Below are 13,560 nucleotides of genomic sequence, written 5' to 3'. Positions count from 1 at the left end.
ACAGTGGGCTCAGTGCTTTACATTATCTCATTTAATACTAACAGCAAGTCTCTGGGATAGGTACAATTATTTCCATTTTATAGACAAGGAAACCAACAAACAAAGAAATTAACTTACTTCAAGACAAATGCAAACAGCAGAGTGCAGAACAGCATGGACAGCATGTCATCACTTATAAAGAAAGTGGAAGAATAAATTTGCTTTTATCTAAACATGCATGAAATACATCCAGAAAAATATACCAAAAAGCGTGATGGTATTGGTTGCCTGTTGGGAAGGGAATTCGGTAGCTAAGTGACTGGGATGGGGGCAGGGACAGATTCAAGTTTTTTGGAGATGCATACAATTTGGGGACTTTTAAATTAAAAAATAGTACAGAATTAGGCACAGGACCTTAGAAGAGGCCTATGCAAATGAGGGTCCCTGAAGTTGAAGCTTGTGTAACTTCATGTTAAATCTGCTTCCAGCGGGAGAAAACATTTCACTGTTGTGCTCTTGTATGTATATGGAGTTTGAATCACATGAATGCATTGCCTATTCAAAAATATATAGTTTTTTAAATTAATATATTTAAGTGCTATCTCTCCAACTGACGGCATAAAACAGAACTTTAAACTTTTTCAAAACGCAAATTACTTTTTGTTTCAGCAGAGAGGGATGTGCCTGTAGCAAGCTGGAGGGGGCGCTGAGGAGGGATTCTGGAGCTGTCTGTTCACTGGAAGCCTGGCGGTGGAAGGTCGGATTTACTCCAGTCTGCAGAAGTGGAGGCTCCTGCCGGAAGTCTCAAAGGCCTGAATATAATACTTGGCTACTCATCAATTGCTGTACAAGTAAGGTTAAGAAGAGAGTCCCTGCTCTTTCAGAAGCTAACAAGAGAAAAATAAAGTAAAAACTCAAAGAATATTGAACTGATTGCTAAGAGGGAGCTGATTTCCAGGAAACCAGTGCTGGAGGACCAAAGAGGTGAGTGGACTGGATGCTAATGTTCTTTCCCAAATGGATCTGATGGCGCGTGGTTTTCTATTATTGCATCCAGGAGTGGGAGGCCCCTTACTGTAAACTACCTAGAAAGCATCCACTCTCTTAACCGCTCAATTAGGGTAATTTACCCTCGTGATGAATGGGACTGCTCCTTCTCTCTGAGTTAGCCAGAGTGTGCCTCCATCTAATGCAGATGTAATAGGTCTGTTTGAAGCAGATGGTCGGCCTCGCGTCCTCAGCACACTAACTCCTGAACCGTCAGCTTGCAGCATGGCTGCAGTTCCGTGGAAGGAATTGATCACAAGCCCCTCAGGTGAGCAGAAACATAAAACACCTAGCAGCTCCCTCCATATGTCTTTCTCCTGTGGACAGAACCAATCTGAACTTGCAGAGAATTCGGAGTGGACACTAAGGAGAATCTTCTGACAGTAAAAATGTGAAATACTGGAGTCAGGGAAGGAAGAAGTGGCATTTCCCCGCAGGGCCTCTTAACACCCCCCCCCCCCCCCCGAAATTCCTTAACAATTGGATGACCTTTTGTTTGTTTGTGTGATTTTGGGGGGGTCAGGAGTGGGGTCCTCTTTCTTTTTCTATTGAAGCAGGGAAGGCCGCATGAGTAAAAATCAAACAAATAAGAGTGGGGAAAGGCTAGGGGAGGGACATACAAAGTGCTTCACTTGTGCTCTTTAGGAATTGAAAACCAGGAGCAATTCAACACATTCAACAAACTACTAAAAATAGCTTTAGCTCCATGATGTGGGCAGGCTGGATATGGGTTTAGAGGAGCACAGAGAAAAAAAGAATAATAAAAAAGTAATAAAAGTAACATAAAATAAAAAGAAAAGCAGGTAAAGAGGGGCCCTGATACCGGCAGGCTTTCATGGACTATTATTTGCCCCCTAGTGGCCTTCAGGGATATTACACCAAGCCAATGACAATCCAACCTTCAATTCTCACATCTGTATAAACAAACCGGGTGTCACCACTTGGGCAATATCCCATGGGATGGGTAAAACTATATCAAGAGTAGAATATTGAGTGAAGTCTAGTAGCTGTCCCCTTGCTATCGGACCCATGGAGCAGCATAGGAATGAGGAGTGGGAAGTAGGACGTTTGAGTTTGGGCTCCAGTGTTATCTATATCCTTGAACAGGCTACTTAGCTCGTCTTTGCCTCTATTTTCCACTAATAATCATGAAAGAACATTATTATTCCAACTCATATTCCTGTAAAGAAGCTGCCTAGTTTGCAAGGGAAAAAATAGCAGTTCATAAGAAAGATCAGTGTACTATCTCAACCTTCCAAGCGAACTTCACGTCCATTGCAGAGGGGCTCTGAGAGTGTGAGTGCGCCCAGGCCTCAGACATTCAGGCTTCCCAAGAAGGAGGCATGGTGCTGGCGCCTCCCCTCCAAGAAACTTTCCAAAGCAACTCTCTAGCCAGACCATCGTCCATCCCCAAAGGCCTTCCTGTTGGGCTACTTGTTCTGGTCCAGAGAAGGCTCCACTCATCAGCAAGAGCCATCTTAAACACACCTGAAAACACACCCTTCCAGTGTGAATCCATTCAGGGGCTGCCTGCTGCTCTCAGAACAAAATCCAAGCCTCTTTTCATGACCTGCAGGACCCTGAAATAATCTGTCCTACCTGCCTCTCCAGTCTCATCTTGTGTCTCTCTCCTCCCCTCACACCAGCCTGCAGCCACACAGGCCTTCTTCCAGGTCCTCAAACACACCCAGCTCTTTCCTGCCCGGCTCAGTGTGCTCTCTGCCTCTGGTTCAGAATCCTCCGCCCTCTGGCATGTGCTTGGCCGCCGCCTCCCCATTCAGGCCTCAGCTTCAGTGATTCCCCTTAAAGAGGCCATTCCTGACCACTGTGAACAGTTCCCTCTTTAGTCTCCATCTGGACCCTCTATTTAGGTCTTTTAAGCATTTATCATTTAGTGTATTCATTTATTTATTTTTTGGTCTGGCTCCCCAACTAGACTGTAAGCTTTTTGAAGAAAGGGTAACATCTCTGGGTTCTTACTTATTGTTGCAACCCCAGTGCCTTTGCACAGTATGTGGCCCATAGTGCATCCTTGAATTCTTGTTAAATGAATACATGCATGAATGGATGAATAGAGTAGAATTTGATATGTTGGAGGAAAAGAAAAAAGTGAAACTTTACAGGTCTAAGAAAACAGGAGCAGGGTGTCAGGGGGATGTTTTTGGCAAAGGATGTACAAGCTGCCTTAGCAGAAAATGTGCCAGATTTGGGAGAGAGGCTTGTAAAGTAATCACAGCCAGCAACACCACACAGTTGGAGAAACTAAGACGCTTAATAAGGAGAAACCTTACTTCAAATTATGGGATGGACCATGTAGAAATAATACTGGAGTTTCTGTCTTTATAATACATTTAGAGTTTGGGGGCAGGGGAGGAGGGGTAGGGGAGGCAGGTGAGAGGAGGGAGAAAAACGGAACTGTCAGACTCAAAGCTATTAAGTCCATCAGAACGGAACAACCGCTCAGGAAGGTGAATTTCTTGGCTTATAAACCTCCTTATTGCTCCTCTGTGCTTTGGATATGCAAATGCCTTTGCCTATTGACAGCACCGGAGGAGGGAACAGCCTCCTAATCCACCCAAAGTCTTGCATCTGCTCCAGGATCTATCACAGTGCTCTAGGTGTAATTAGCCTGAGTCATGACATGCCCTTGAGGGGACTGTCAAATCTCCCTCTCCAAAGGCCTGTCAAGCCCTCTCTAGGGATCAGAAATGAGAAGAGGGAAGCCTCGAGTCTACATCACTAGCACATGAGCTCCAGTGAAAAGGACTTATGTCTGGTGTTGGTGCCCAGATATACCATCAGGCAAGGGCAGCCCTGTAACAACTATTTGTATAGTCAGTTAGTGTCTAGGAAGAGCCGACACTGGGACTGAGGTTCTTTGTTTCAGCCTGGCCTCCTCCTGGTCTGCGACATCGGGCACTGCTGACTTCTCTAGGTTTTTATAACACACAAAAGTGCTATATGGACTAGCAGCTGATCTGGCCTCTATTGCCTCACCTATGAAACCAGATAGGCTCTAAAGTCTCTCCTACTTTTAAAATTTGATGTATCAGTATATCTGTGATTCATGCATCTTTCCATGTATATTTGTTTGCTGCTCAACTAAGTCCTGAGTCACTGGTAACAGGAGTGAACTCTTTTTATGACTGTCAAATAAAATATAGAACACCCAGTTAAATTTGAATTTCAGAGAAACAACAAGTTCTTTTTTAGTATAAGCATGTGCCATGTAGTATTTGGGACATTTGCAAAATCTGACAATTTGAGCTATTTGTCATCTGTCCTCCAAACACTGTAACCTTTGGGAGGGACAGAAACTGGATCTTCATCATCTCTGGAATCCCTTACAAATGATGTTATTGACAAAGCGGAGGTGAATATTGAGTGCTCCCTGATTAGTTTACTCTCTGAAGATGATTTTTTATTTTTTATTTTTTTTTACTGAATTCTTTTTTTAATTTCCCATTCTTGGAATTTTAGAAAGTTAGAGCCGGAAAGGGAATCATGTCTTCTGAGAAGTTCAATTTCAGATTTGGAGTCCAGCTGGGATTTGGGGAATAAGATCCATGAATCTATAGGAATTCTAGGATCCAAGGTCTACTCGTCCATATGCCCTCTTAGCATATATCAAAGGGCAGTATGTATATCATTTTACAGATGAGACGACGGAGCATAGCTGAGTTAAGTGACTGCCATATGTATCAGTGGCAGGCATGGGTGAAGTGCACAGCACCAGCTCTCTTAGCAAATTAACTGACTCTGTGGGAGACAGGAAGGGCAGGGAGAGGTGTTCATCCGTTTCTGTTCACATTATATAGTAGGGAGTGGGGGCTGGCTGTAGAGAAATGAAAAGATCTATTTACCTCAAATAATAGCGACATCCCTCTCCCATCTGTTCTGAGATTTCACAGTTCACTAAGCACTCCTCCCATATTATTGCTTTGATCCTTACCACAAGGACATTTAGCGAGATGGTATTGTTTTCTATTTTACTTTACAGGTGAGAAAATGGAATAACAGTCACTCTGTTTATGTGGCCAATAAAAGGAGTAGAGCTGAGATTTGAATGCTTTCTAATACTAAGTGTCACTCAAATCTGGTAAGACAGGCCAATGTCTTTGTCATTTTAAAAAGCTGATTTACTGTTTCAAAATTCACACAAAGTATATCTGATTATTTTAAGAAAATTCAAAGAATTCAGAAAAATATAGATTAAAATGCAGAAGAATATATATCTCATCCTACTCTTTGTCCTGAAATTTGGTGGGTTTTTAAATTTCCTTTTTCTATGAGTTTATACGCATTTATAGGTACAATTTTTTTTTAATGGATCAAACTATATACATTGCTTTGCTTTGATTTTTCTTGACAATATGTCTTGGCCATTTTCCAAAATTCTTAAGTAGAGATCTACCTCTTTGTTTTAAGATGAGCGATGTTTGAAAACAGAATAGCAACATTCATGTGCATACTGGTGATAGGAGAATATTATATTTACCACCAATGTGTAAAGTGTAGTTGATTGTGTAAGGGGAAGGGTGCTGGTGCTCAGAAATGCAGTAAACTGACTCTGATAATGTCAGCTGATTAATTTCCCCTCAAAAGCAGGGTTTCAGAATCAGAATCACAAATCGCGTAACAAGCCCTTGAAAAAGTCATCGAATAGCTGTCTCAGTTTTCCCATCTGTAAAATGGGGATACGAATAATATGTGTTCCACAAAGTTATGGTGAGGATTAAGTAATTCACATTAAATAATTCCCATTGTGGCTCAGCACAATGCATCATGATGACGACAATGATGACGATAAGGACAACGAAGATGATGCTAACTCTCCTTCGGTCTGGCAATGATGGATAGGTGGGGCTTAACTTGCAAGGTTGTCAACGCCAGAAAGAATGCCCCAGGGGACACTTTTTATTAAGAGCTACCAAAGGGTCCCGTCTAGAATGCCCTCTGGAGACAGTCCTGACAGCGAGACTCCAGCTTTGGAAACTTCAAGGTCACAGGTTTTCAGTGCTCCGGTGCTTGGTTTAACCTTTGGGAGAGCCGAGGACTACAATTCCCAGGGTGCACCACTCCAGCCCGCCTCGCCCACCACGTTGCGTCTCTCCTCATTCTCGCCAGGCTCCCAACCCAGACTACAAATCCCAGAAGACCCTGCAGCACCGCTCTGGTTTCCGGGTGCGTCGCTCCCACTTTTTGAAGCTAAACTGTGGCGGTTAACGGTGCTCGCTGGGAAGTGTACTCAGCCCCCTCGCCTTTCAGGCCCAGGCGCTGCGATGAGGCGGACGGGCTGGCAGCGCGCGAATGCCGGCTGCTGACTGCTCGCTCGGAAGCGGAACTGGCTCCCGAGGACTCTCCCGGGCTCGGGTCCAGGCCTTGCGGGCCGGGAAGGTAAACGGGAGAGGGAGGCGGAGGCGGACGCGACCACGCGCCGGCCTGGAGCGGGGAGCAGGCGGGGAGGGCGAATTCCAGCGGAGGTAGTAGGGGTGGAGGTGCAGCGTGGCAACCGGCCGGCGTGAGGCGCGCCCCCAAAATTAGAGTTTTAGGATGACCCAGCAGGGAGGGGAAGAGGGGCGTCCGTGTGGTGCGAGGGCTTCAGGGCGCGGGGCTCATTCGTGGGACTGCACCCCATGGCCCGGCCAGCCCTGGCCCCTGGAGGCAGTCGGCGCCCAGGCCCTGGCCGTGGAGAGTCCGGGGTGCGGGGAGCCCTAGCTGGAAAGTTAGGCCGGCGTGTTGGAAAGTTACCAGGGAACCTGAGGGCTTCAGCTGCGTCCCCGGAGCAAAGCCTCTCCCCCCGGCGGGTGGAGGTGGGAGGCCTGTGGGATAGATGCTGTTTGGGGTTCTGGCTAAAGGGAATCCCAGCGGCAAGGAAACCTTTGAACCCCCAGAGACCTAAACAGTGCTGAGAGAGTGCCCCCCATGGCATTATGAGCATTACGTGCCATTACATCGGGCGGGGGCTATTTCGTCTGAACCAATCCAGAGAAATTGGTGTCCAGCTCCCTGGTTCTAGAATATTGTAAAAGTGGCTCAGCTCATAGAAAAATGATTTGAGTAAGTCCATTTAAAAAAATAATCAAGGTACAAAATGGAGTGTATATAATGATCCTACTTTGTAATAAATACATATGTTTCCCAAGTATGTGACATGTGTCTGGCTATGGCTTCTGTACTGTACTCTAAAGTATGAACAGTGGTTATTGATGGATGGTGAGATTACAGATTAATTTTACTCTTTACATCTTTATGTAGAATTTGAATTTGTACAATGAGCATGCATTACTTTTTCCCCCCTTTGTTTTTCCAAAAGAGCCACTGGGTTACTCTGAGGGGGTGCGTTTTGGTAGGCGGGTGCTGAGGCCAGCTGCTCTGTGGCTTGCGTCTGGCCACCTGCAGGTTGATTTGCCAAGAACGATGAGAGGGTTGAATTCAAGGGGTGAATTTAATGGGTAGTCTATGTGACGCTGATGCTTTTTTCCTTCTTCCAGGTTGGAAAGGGTCTGTGTTAGCAAGTGTCACACCATGGTATGTGGTTTTGATCTATGTCAGTCTAATCCATTATGCTCTCTAGTTTGGAGAGTTCTCATTACCTGGTGGATTTGGCTTGCACTGCATACCTTCCTTGGGATCTGATAACTCAGTTGGCTTGGGGATGAGAGGAAGAAAACTATTGTAGCTGAGGTGCCTCTTCAGCTTTGGATTTGATCTTGCTTTTTGTTCTTTTGTCAGGGTCATTGTTCTAGCCTATGCTACTTAGTATTCCTGTGTGTGTGTGTTTTTTTTTAATTATAAAAGAAACTTTAATATATCCTTTGTTGTGTTCCTTGTGCATTTCCTGGGACAAAAGCTTGTTAAAATTAAGGTGGGCATGTGATAAATAAATATATTTCATGTTTATTTTAATTTTTTTTTTCTTTCTCAGCTTTTGCCACGTTTCTGATTAAAGTTTGACGTTCCTGCATAGGCATTTTCCTGTTAAAATGTCCTTGCCCCTTACAGAGGAGCAGAGGAAAAAGATTGAAGAGAATCGACAAAAGGCTCTGGCTCGTAGAGCCGAGAAATTATTAGCAGAACAGCATCAGAGCTCAGGCTTGGGCTCCTCTGTTGCTGCCCTTCCTTCCCAATCCAAGCAGCATCCTTCTCACAATCTCCCCAGCGATTCTGCTAAGCCAGTGGACCATGGTGTCGTTTTCAAGCAACAGAAAGCCAGTAGTTCATCTCATGGTGACCGAATACCTCAAAATCCCCACAATTTTCATCTCAGCACTCTGGAGCAGGCAAAGGAGACATGGAAGAAGCCAGAAGAGATGCGTGCAGCCTGCCCACACCACACCCCACCAAGTCACATTACTCTCACTGGGATCTCCCCTCCCTTGGCACAGAGCCCTTCAGAGGTTTCCAACCAGCAGCTCATGGGTTATGAGTTAGGTCCAGGTCATCCTCAGGTTTCACACGGGACCAAATCAACACCTTTTCCTAACACAACTCATGAACCTTTGGCCAAATCAAAGAGTTCCCAGGATACACCAGCTTCTTCCTCTGGACAGCTTCCCAGGGATCCTGAATCAGAGGCCAAGGCAGCCAGACCCACCACCTCAGCGCAGAACATTTCTGGCATCCATTGTGGCTCAGGGAGTGTGATTCCCAGGACAGAAGGGAGACTCCCACAGAAATTGGGGGCCTCACCCCACAAAGCATTAAGCTCCCAGGAGGGAACATGTGTAAGGGATGGAGACCGTTTCCAGGTGAAGATTGGGTACAACGCAGAGCTCATTGCCGTGTTCAAGCGTCTGCCCAGCAGACGTTTCGGTAATGAGTCTTCATTCAGTCGAGTTCTTCAGATGTTTTGTGTGTTTTTTCTATTTCTACAGTCTCTTTTAATCTAGCAGTTTCTCATAAATATGAAGAGGGTGCATTGGCACATTCTGTCTAACCAGTTGTTAAAATTTCTCTATTTTAGCCCATGTTTTCTTTTGTTATAGACTTTCCTTCAAACAGCTGCCAAAATTGGGGGCTGCCACATGGCCATATGGAGAATGGGTGAATGTTTACTGAGAGGCCAGCTCCTCTGCCAGGTGCTTTGTAGGCACTGTAGCATTTAAGCCTGACAATTTTTTGAGATAGCTTAGATGTTATTTTAAAGGCAGTGGAACTGGCTCAGCAAGATGAAGTAACATGTTCAGGTTGGTTTGTCTAAAGGGCAGAGCCAGGACATGGCTAGGATGTGGCTAGGCTATGGCTAGCTCTGCCCTGCCTCAGTGCCCACTCCTTCTTGTACATGAGCTTTGTGGGATTACACAGGGTCCCACCTCTGCCCTCAGCCCCTGCTGAGGTAAGGCCTATAACATCCCAGAGCCTGTCTTGAATTTCTCGACATGGGATAAAGAGCATTACCCTTATTTATATTTGCTATTTGTCCTCTACAAGGAATTTGTAAATCAGTGGGGGTTTGTTCAGCCAACTGTTTTGAATTTAGAATTCATTCATTTGTGTTTCATTGCAGATCCTGACACCAAGACATGGAACTTCAGCATGACCGACTACAGTGCCCTGAGTAAGTAGGTGTGTCTTCACCCCTCACGTAGGAAATACTGGTATCAAAGATTCTCTGGAGTAGCAGACGTGGTCTGCTGGTTTGGATGGCTTTGAGGGCACCATCCCAGTGTTCTTCTTCCTTCTCACTATGGCCAACCTAGTGAGGCAGCTCCATGGGTGATAGTCACTGGTAATGTTAACAAAAGCTAGCATTAAATGGAGCCTGCTATGTTCCAGGCTGTTCTAAGCCCCCTTACATATGCTAACTCATTCCTTATAGGAACCATTTTACAGATGGGAAAACTGAGGCCCATAAAGGGTATGTAACTAAATAGGGTCACGCAGCCAATAAGTTATGCAAATTGGGTTCAAACCCAGACAGTCTGATTTCAGGGTGCCTATTCCCACTGGATTGCTCGCTTCAGCCATGGCAGGCAGCCAGGCCAGCCCCTGCTCCCAGGATAGTTTACAGTTCAGCAAACAACGTAAATCCTCACAGCACTCTTTGTGCGGCTATGTAACTAGAGAGTGCAGGGAGGGGCATTGCCCAGGCAGACTCCAGTCAAGGCCAGGCTTGGGGAGGCCAGGACAGTTGTTGGGACCCTTGGGTCCATGCACTGCTTCTGAGATTTTGTTGACTAAACCTACTCCAAGGTTTTTGTCACCTCCTGGTGCCTGAAATCTGCTCCTCTGCCCTGGGTGTTCTCACGTCTCCCAGCAGCCATTTCTGTCCCCTCTCTTTCCTCCCTTCCCCCCACTTGAAAAGGGAAACGATGAGGATGCATGGTGAGGTTGCTTCTCTGCAGATTTGGGGCATGGGTAGAATTCTCTGGAATCATAAGTTTCTGGGGGGTGATGACTCAGCTCCCTGCAGAAGTTCTTGTTTCTCTCCTTGGCCTCCCCCTCTTGAAATGTGTGACATTAGGTGATACCTTATTCTTTGGTAGCTGCCGGTGACCTTTTGGGGGGGACTCATTTTTACTGTTATTTTAATCCATTTATTAGGTGTTGGGAGGGGGAGGACCAGTGCCCTAAGTTAAGATTGCAGGACTTGACATCTAGTGTTTTCATGGTTGCTTGGAGGAAGCCAGTGGTTTCCACTGTCATGATTTTGTTTGTTTTGTTGTCTTTTTACCCCTGTTCTCCGACCACAATGCATGGGGACCTGAATGACTTCTGTGTTTGCAGATTCATTAGTTTTTCTGTGTGGTGTCGTTGCTTTTGGTAATGCTCCACAAATTTGAAAACCATTTAATGGGTACAAAAATCTATTCATAGCTTTTAGATGAATTTTACTGATTATGAGTTGTTTAGCCCCTTTGTGTCCTTACCAGTGTTTTGCACAATTAATCTGCTGTCTACCGAGATATGCCTTGAACATTCTTGCAACAGCTGTGGATTTGTGCATTTATCTTATTATTTTTAAAATATATCTTTATTGATTTCAGAGAGAGGAAAGGAGAGGGAGAGAGAGAGATAGAAACATCAATGATGAGAGAGTCATTGATCGAGCCCACAACCTGGGCATGTGCCCTGACCGGGAATAGAACCCCTGTCGCCTGGATCCCAGGTCCACGCTCAACCGCTGAGCCACGCCTGGCCGGGCTATCTTATTTTTAAATTTTTAGATAGGTTCATGATTGTTGCTAGTAGATTATACTTATCATCGGTATAACCTATAAAGGCTGTCTCTGCCAGTCTTTCTGTCATTTTGCTTTGGGTATACCTGGATTTTGCCTTTTTAATTTTTAACCCTACTACACACTCACCATAGAACATGTGGAAAGTATATCAGCATGCAAAGAAGAAACACTATCCCCATAAATTACCCACTCAGTTAACCACTCGTAACATTTTGGTTTTGTACCTTCCAGCCTTTTTTCTGTGCATTAAAATATAAATTTTTATATATGTAATGTAATTTTTATCTTGTGGTTTTCACTTAGTGTTCCAGCATAGCATTTTTATTTTCATGGTGAACATTAATGCTGAGCGATGAAAATTATTGGAACACTTTGACCTCCAAAAAAAATTTCATACTGTTGAATACAACTTTTTTTGATATTTTTGTCTTTTCCAGAATTTCTTCCAAAAATAATTATTGATTATATGATATATTTCATTGTATGAGTGTGTCATAAATTGCTTAAATCATTTTCTTTTTGTCTGTTTTAATTTGCTCCCAGGTGGGTTTTTTGGTTTTTTTCAGTATTAAAACTTTAAGAAACACCTTTATCCCTAAATTTTTATGTTTTCAATTGTTAGTTGGAGGAGATTCCTAGAAGTTGGATCATTATGATCATTTCTTAGGGCTCTTGCTGTATATCACCACATTGTTTTTCAGAAGGTTTTATTCCCAGTTGTCAATGCAGATATCTGTTTTTTATAAATAAAAAAATCGCTTTTTATTTCTGATTATTTGTGAAGTTGAATATTTTTCCAAATGTTTATTAGCCATTTCCCCCCCTCTTTTCAATTGATTATGTCTCTTGTGGTTTTGGTCTTTTCATAAAGTGTGAGCTCTGTTTGCCTTTTTTTGCATTTATCTGTACTCAGTAGTTTTGCCTTTCAGTTTGGTTTGTGTTTTTTGACAGTTTAGTTTTATGCAGTCAGATCTATTAACCTATACAGTACATCAGTAACAGATAAAGTGAGGTTCAAAACTGTGCTCCTGTAGCCTGATGGGCCTTTGTCTCTCTCCCTGGTTCTGCAGGCAGAGTAGGGGCCTGGAATGGGGTCAAGTGGACAATTTCTGGTGTGTTGACTTCAGCAACAGAAATTATCTAATAAACTTGCTCATTCTGATGAAATCCCTCTTCCCCCTGTAAATTTCTGACTTCTAAGTGTTTTAATTTGAAAACATAAGGAGCAGAAGAGTTACGTTCAATAAATACTGAAATTTCCAAAGCCTCAATTAAAGCCCGCTTGCCAAGCTTCCCAGTCCAGCAGTGCCTTTTCTTGCCTACCTGCCACGTGCCGTTCCCTTAGACCCTGTCCCTGCCCTCCTCCCTTGCCTGCCTGAGTGCCCCAGGGCCATGTGAAAGTCATCCACTTTGTCACTCCTGTTCTCTTCTTCTTCGGCAGTGAAAGCAGCTCAACATCTCTCCACAGTCACCCTGAAGCCTTTGGAAAGGACCAGCGGTGTGGTGCAGACTGGCCTGCCTTCAGCTCCCTCCCTCTCCTTTGTCAAAGGGCAGTGCATGCTCATCTCCCGGGCCCGCTTTGAGGCAGACATCGGCTATTCACAAGAGCTCATTGCATTGTTTAAACAGATGGATTCCAGAAATTATGGCAAGTAACTGACCTCTGCCTGATTCCCAGGGTGGGTAGTGGTCTGTGGTCTCAGAGTAGGGTGGTTTTCTCTCTGTTTGAACACTCAAAAATGACTTCCTTGGTAGAGCCTTCCTGATCTGCTCCTCTTATCATAGAAAGTTGAGGGATAAATTGTTCAGATAGTAAACACATAGGGGGCCCATTTTGTCCTCAAAGGCCTCCCAAAGAGAAGACCCCACAATTTTCCCCAGTTATCTTGTCAGTGTTTTCTTGGTAGAAGCAGAAAAATTCCTGCTTTAGCCATTTAAACCTACCTGTTTATATTTTGTCCTTAGAAGAGCTTGAAAAACAGATGGTTGCCAAGAAATAAATGCCTTTCTGTAGACTAGGACAGTAGTTCTCAAACTTGAGCATGCATAGAACCACCTGGAGGGCTTGGTAAACACAGACTGTTGGGCCCTGCCCCAGAGTAAATGCTGATGCCTGCTTCCCACCCAGAGATGTTGAATTCATTGGGTTGAGGTGGGGACTGGGCATTGGTAGTTTAAAAAATCTCTGTGGGAGTCTAATGATCAGCCAGGATTGACAACCACTAGCCACAGCCGTGCAATTTTGCTTTACTTTTTGCGAGGTCCTTCAAAAGCTACCCTGTTGGAATATGGGGCAGAAGTCAGCTCCAGAATTCTGAACTCCTAGGTTTCATTCTTAGCTTGGGCCATG

At 44.5% G+C, this 13,560-nt stretch overlaps 1 protein-coding gene across 3 annotated transcripts in view; it reads left to right on the top strand.

Annotated features, from left to right (window-relative positions):
- The first annotated feature begins 6,235 nt into the window (after positions 1-6,235).
- Positions 6,236-13,560, top strand: part of SMARCAL1 (SNF2 related chromatin remodeling annealing helicase 1) — a 44,140-nt gene continuing 36,815 nt past the window's right edge. Inside the window, exons 1-4 of one of the 3 annotated variants that reach the window (XM_016196768.2) lie at positions 6,236-6,423; positions 7,955-8,841; positions 9,536-9,586; positions 12,652-12,858. In XM_016196768.2, coding sequence (XP_016052254.2) covers positions 8,013-8,841; positions 9,536-9,586; positions 12,652-12,858 — 1,087 coding nt within the window. In that variant the 5' untranslated portion in view covers positions 6,236-6,423; positions 7,955-8,012. Of the gene's footprint in view, positions 6,424-7,532; positions 7,558-7,954; positions 8,842-9,535; positions 9,587-12,651; positions 12,859-13,560 lie in introns of those variants that run through there. The other 2 variants (XM_016196770.2, XM_016196769.2) reach the window with 2 other exon arrangements.

The sequence above is a fragment of the Miniopterus natalensis genome, chromosome 8 (genome assembly GCF_054644295.1).
Source record: "Miniopterus natalensis isolate mMinNat1 chromosome 8, mMinNat1.hap1, whole genome shotgun sequence".
NCBI lineage: Eukaryota > Metazoa > Chordata > Mammalia > Chiroptera > Miniopteridae > Miniopterus > Miniopterus natalensis.
The sequence above is the reverse complement of the archived record's forward strand: the minus strand, read 5'-3'. Positions and strand labels throughout refer to the sequence as shown.